The 5456-nt window shown below is 41.1% G+C and overlaps 1 protein-coding gene across 1 annotated transcript; it reads right to left on the bottom strand.

Annotated features, from left to right (window-relative positions):
• Nucleotides 1-436: 436 nt before the first annotated feature.
• Nucleotides 437-4955, bottom strand: msantd1 (Myb/SANT-like DNA-binding domain containing 1). Its single transcript, XM_030162472.1, has 3 exons — nucleotides 4371-4955; nucleotides 4007-4300; nucleotides 437-2370 (listed from the first exon to the last, which is right to left on the bottom strand). The coding sequence occupies exons 1-3, from the start codon at nucleotides 4622-4624 to the stop codon at nucleotides 2082-2084; spliced, it is 837 nt and encodes a 278-aa protein (XP_030018332.1). The 5' UTR covers nucleotides 4625-4955; the 3' UTR covers nucleotides 437-2081.
• Between the last annotated feature and the right edge of the window lie 501 nt (nucleotides 4956-5456).

Genomic DNA, 5456 nt, shown 5'->3' with positions numbered 1-5456 from the left:
CTCATGAGATTTTGTGGATTTATTTTGCTACAAATAGGCTGTTTTGGCAGCAAACCTTCCTAGCATATAATTATTGTGGCACTGTGACAATAGGGACAACAAAAGACCTCTGTTGTTTTTTTTTTTATTTTTTATCAAGACTGCTGTTCCCACTGATTTTTTTAATAGGATACTTGACAATTATCAAGAAGGAGCTTTTGATACAGTTGGTGTGAAACAATCTTGAACTCTCAATAGCCCCTTTTACACAGCACTTCTGTTGTGGGAATATTTCACCTTTATTCCGGAACATCTGTGTAAATGAAATGGTGGGATCATTTGGTCCCACCTCTGTCACAGCTCTGTAACACCTCTGGAGGAAGTAACAGAGCAGTGATAAAGGTGGAATCAAATAAAAGGAACACCTCTTGTTCTGCAACCAAGGTGTGATGTTTTGATGACGTGGGCCGTCTACAGTAAACAAACATAACACGACCAGAAAGATGTCAAACTGGGGAGACGCCGTTTGAGTTTGAATTAAACTTAAAATTTGCATCACTGCGCTCTGTTCGTCCTCTATTGTTGTTTTGAGAGCCAACACCGTTATGCTAGGGATATTTCTGACGCGCAAGTTAAACGTTACACCCTTTGATTCTGGAACACAGGTCCGCTGTGTAAAAGTCCAGCCTGTCTCCCTCTGTTACTCTTTTGGTTTGGCTGTGGAATGTGGTCAGTCGTGGTAAAAAGGTGGGATCACCATCTCACCTATCGTCCAGAATCTCTGTGTAAACATGGCTATTGAAATCTTTATATTTAATGTTTGTGTTTTTATATGTTCTGGCTACATGACACCTATAAGCTACATTATTATATTTAGTATTTTAGAGTTTTCGTAGAAAACAATTTAACAATTTCGAGACTCATCCTGCATTTGGGGCTTGTACTAATTTGAATGTAAATTGGACTTCATGCTAACACTTATGGGTCGTCACAACAGACTGTATTAGAAACAGATGGAATGGTTGACGTCACCCAGGAGCTCCAACTGAAGTATCTCAAAATTGTAATACCACAATTGGCCACTAGGTGCTGACTGCTAAAAGGCCTGGATGTCCTGTACTTACATTGCCCTTCTCTCTAAAAATAATTCATCAGTAGTTTGTTTCCATGAGTCAGTCTGGTCTCATTTGAACCCTATGACAAAATGTGCTTGAAATAATTCCACAGGTGGTAAGATTTTATGTCAAACCTAACATTCACTCCTGTGCCAAATGTGACATTTCAAGCTCCTGTTTATTGAATAAAACATTTTTTTTCACAATAGCACAACTGTATTTGTGCTCACTAAGTTAAAATAACAAACCCATCAAATAACTTTGTTACCCAAAGTGAGCAAGCATTTAGCATTAGCTTGCCCATCATGCCTTGCATACCCACAGCTCCAGCCTGTTGGCGAATATGATCCCATCTGGTTAAAAAGCGCCAACATGGTTACAGTCAAATGGAAACTAGCAGATCAAAACCAGTAGATGACGTCACCGTATCTATCCACCTCTTATTAGTGATATACTTAAAGAATATACAGTCTGCGGCGTCGCTATGTTGGTTTTTGGAGCAATGTAATGCTACGATGTACAAGTTTTTGCAACCAACACCTAGTGGCCACCCATGGCATTACACTTTACTTTCACAATGGCTTTGGTTTTGAGTCATGGTCCTTGGTTGTCAGGTTTATTGGTTCTACAGCTGATCACTCAGAGCAGAATGGGCTTTCGGGAGATGGGTCTTATGCAAATTCCTGGCTTTTCAGCAAACACAAAAATATGCAAAAGTAAATGGCACTCCGCTAGCTGTTTCATTGATACTTTGGCATAAAAAAACTAAATGGAGCTGGACCATCCTTTGTGATTGTATACTTAACAGTCACAGTCACAGTTCATGCCCATTCCACCTCTCATCACTGATACAAACTACACTTCGACATACCCAAATATTCAGCTTAACCCCCAAATAAATACTTTTTGCTTCAAAGAGGCTATAGGTGAGGCAAAATTAAGATCTACAGTATCTTCTACATCCGAAAAAACCCCAACTCTTCCACCTCAAGGGTTCCCCGGATCTTTGACCCCGCCCTGACCCCACGATGCTGGCATGGCAGGGGGAGGCTGAATCATCTTCTCCAGAAGGTTCATCATTCGCTCCTGCAGCTGGAGGCACTGGACCTGGAGGAGGTTTTGTTGCTGCAGGGCTCGCCGAACCTCCCTGCACATCTCCTCGATAGCTCGGCTCGACCGCCTTTGCTGCTGCAGCATGGCCTGCATCACCCGGAGCTTCTTCTTCTTCATGGACAGGTGCTTCGAACGCCGTTTCCGGGACAAAGTAGGATGGGAGCTGGAAAACAGAGTGCAATCAAATCCAAGGTTTAATGGATGATATTTAAAGACAGAAACTGTGGAATCTAGTGTCAAAAGTAGTTAACATAAATCATAAAACACAATAACATATAATAAATAAAAATATATGTAATAAAAACAAAGGTTGGTGACAAATTAAAGGAAAAATCACCTTGAGAGACTTGAACAGCTTCCAGTGACCAAAAGCATCTACTGATCTATACTGTTTAATACCTGTTGGTCCACTAATCCTATCAATACATGAATTAATTGACATAAAATTCAGTGTGTCATCTTTTCATGGTCATAAGATAAGATCCATTTGGACGTTCAGAGAATTTTTTTTTTTGCTGCAAATCAGTTTCTGTTGCTTCTGGAAAGTGTTTTCATGTCTATTATTTCCATTCTAATCTGATCAGACCAGCCTGTTTTGATTGATTTATTCAGATTGGACTGTTGGTCTGACCACTAGTGGAATATTAGGCTCCATGTAAACATAGTGTGAACTGTGAACTCAGGGATGAAACCCATTTTCTTGGTGGAATTGGACAGTGCTATGTGACACTGTTATTCTGAGTTCAAATCTGCTGAAGGTAACAGCATATGATCATTTTCAGACTAATCAAATCATTCACTAAGTTCTCATTCTCTAAGGATGGGACATGATCACCCTGGAAGAGACATTTTTCTTTAGATTATCACCCATCTGCACAAAATTAATGATGTCAGAGAGCGTGAAGAGGAGCTTCTTCCCACAGGTCAATCATACTTTCATCTTGGACAAAACCTAATACTAGGGTTTGGATTTGTTTGGAAAAAACACTTAAATATTCTTCATATTCCTGTACAGAAACAAATACATTATTTTGCACAAACAAATGCCCATACATGCACTCCAAATATAACAAACCATGTAAACTGTTGTGTTATTTTAATGTATTTATGTTTTTAGATAATTATATCATTTATCCAGTAAATTTTAGCTTGTGAAAATTCCATCCTTGACAGACATAACCATAGTTATAACTGTGTTCTATTATTTACTTAGATTAAACTCAAAAACTCCCTTGTGCATATGGAGCTTAATCCCAGAACAAATGCACTTTGAAACAACCTTTAATTTTGTCTTTTAAGATTGTAATTGTATATTATATGTATAGTAATAATCAGTTGTATCTTTTCATTCATTGTTGTTTTCTGGGATGGTGCAAACTAAGTCACTGAGATTTAAGAAACTATCATCATAGAACTGTGCATTTCCTTGGATTATATTAGAAAATTAAACCCTCTTTATACTGGCTGAAATGTTATTTTATGGAGGAAAAAAATACAAATGAATAGATCTTGGGTTGAGTTTATCGCTGAAATGATCATGTTTCTTGTTTTGCAAAAACATATATTTTAATAAAATATGCCGCTTTCTTGGTTGATTGCTTTCAGGAGTTTATGTGACTTACAGTGATAGTTAGATAGATAGAGGTTATAATCTAAATATTGTCTGAAAATACTTTCTTGATGCAACAAAGTACAAAGGTCAGTTTGTATTTTTATCTTTATCAGTAAATTATGAATGAAGTGCTCCCTGTACATGCATACACACAAAAGCATAAACATGAGTGTGCATCGCCTGTTACCTGGATCCCTGTGTGTGCTCGCTGTCAGAGCTGAAAGAGTCCAGCTCTTGTTTTATCTCCATCTCATCTGAGGAGCCTGTGTACTCTGGCAGAAATCCAACCATGCCCTCCTCGGCCTGGAGCCCCAGGTTGTCCGCAGGCTGGGCTGAGGTCGACGGCCCTGGGGTCGAGGCGTGGTACTCAAAAGAGTTCACCCGCCCGTTCTCCAGCGGTTTAGACAGGATCTTCTCAATGGGCTTGTAGTAGGGCCAGTCTGGGGGTTCTGCACCTTCAGCGAGAGTGGACTTTAGTCGCCTGTGGAAGCAAAAAGATAAGTTTACATTCATGCATCAGCTGGAAACACGTGTGAAACTGTTGCACTTACCTGTACTGGAAAGACATGTTGGTGATTTTCATCTTGATTTCCTCTTTGAAGCGCTGCTCTCCAGTCAGCTGGAAAAATCTCTGGGACATCTTCTCGTAAACCTTGGCGTTCCTCTTGCTCATTTTGAGTTCGTTGTGGTATTCCTCCCACACGTACAGGAGGGCCTTCATTTCCCCGTCGGTCCAGTTGGGGGCCCGCCGGTGCTTCTCACTGTGGCCTGGCATTAGGTAGCTGAAACTGTCCTCTACTGCCATGTTTGAAATGGCTCTGTTGATGACCTGTGTGCTTGCAGAAACAGAAGCTTTCCAGGTTGAGTTTGAAAGGGTTTTACTGATCTGAGAGCTGTGTTGAATCTGCAGTGAGGGTATGAGGCATGCAAGGAGGCATCACACGCTCACCGTTGCTGCCTGTGCCCTTCCCCCCAGCCTCGCTGAAAGAGGACTCAAAATGGGGCCTAAGGCGGGAGAGGAATCCGGTTAAAAGCTTTTAGTGGTTTATGATGTCACCGTGACATCAAGTTTCCCTGGCAACGGCGAGGGAGGGCCTTCATCTTCCCTCCCTCTCCCTCTAAACCACTCCCATCTGCTTTTCCTTTTCCCCCTCCATTCTGCTCCCACTAGCAGCACAAAAAGCTTTTAGCTGAAAGGCAGTAGTGTGAGTGCAGGAGATTGCTGACAGTTTTGAAATATGAGCCTCCAGGGAGAGAGAAAAAAAAAGACAGAGCCGAGACCACGGGTATGTGTTTCCTTGGCAACAAGGCGCTAGATTTGGTAGTCGGCCAAGACACTGCTCTATTTAAAAGCTTTTAATAATACACAAGCCGTTTTGACACAGGCAGAGGGAGGATTTGCTTTATCTGGCAAGATGTGGATGTGATGTGAACACTTCCAGCCTGCAAATTACAAGTAAAAGCGACTGAAAACTGTGAAACTACTGAGAAATAGAGCGAATACACTAAGTGGCAACATGTGATCAATGATATGCAGCCATGCAACTGAATACAGCATGCTGACTGTTGTAATCAGCTTTCTATTCATGGTCGCTGTAGTCGTAGACAATGCACCCCTGCAGGAATGGTTTCTCTGA

Source organism: Sphaeramia orbicularis, chromosome 18 (genome assembly GCF_902148855.1).
Source record: "Sphaeramia orbicularis chromosome 18, fSphaOr1.1, whole genome shotgun sequence".
Lineage (NCBI taxonomy): Eukaryota > Metazoa > Chordata > Actinopteri > Kurtiformes > Apogonidae > Sphaeramia > Sphaeramia orbicularis.
Note: the sequence above shows the minus strand (reverse complement) of the source record. Positions and strands in the feature narration are given on the sequence as shown.

Coding starts and splice junctions, on each gene's coding strand:
- msantd1 (XM_030162472.1), bottom strand. CDS start 4,624: ATGGCAGTAGAGGACAGTTTCAGCTACCTAATGCCAGGCCACAGTGAG. Junction 4,301..4,370: donor AACATGTCTTTCCAGTACAG/GTAAGTGCAACA, acceptor TTGCTTCCACAG/GCGACTAAAGTCCACTCTCG. Junction 2,371..4,006: donor GAGCACACACAGGGATCCAG/GTAACAGGCGAT, acceptor TCTGTTTTCCAG/CTCCCATCCTACTTTGTCCC.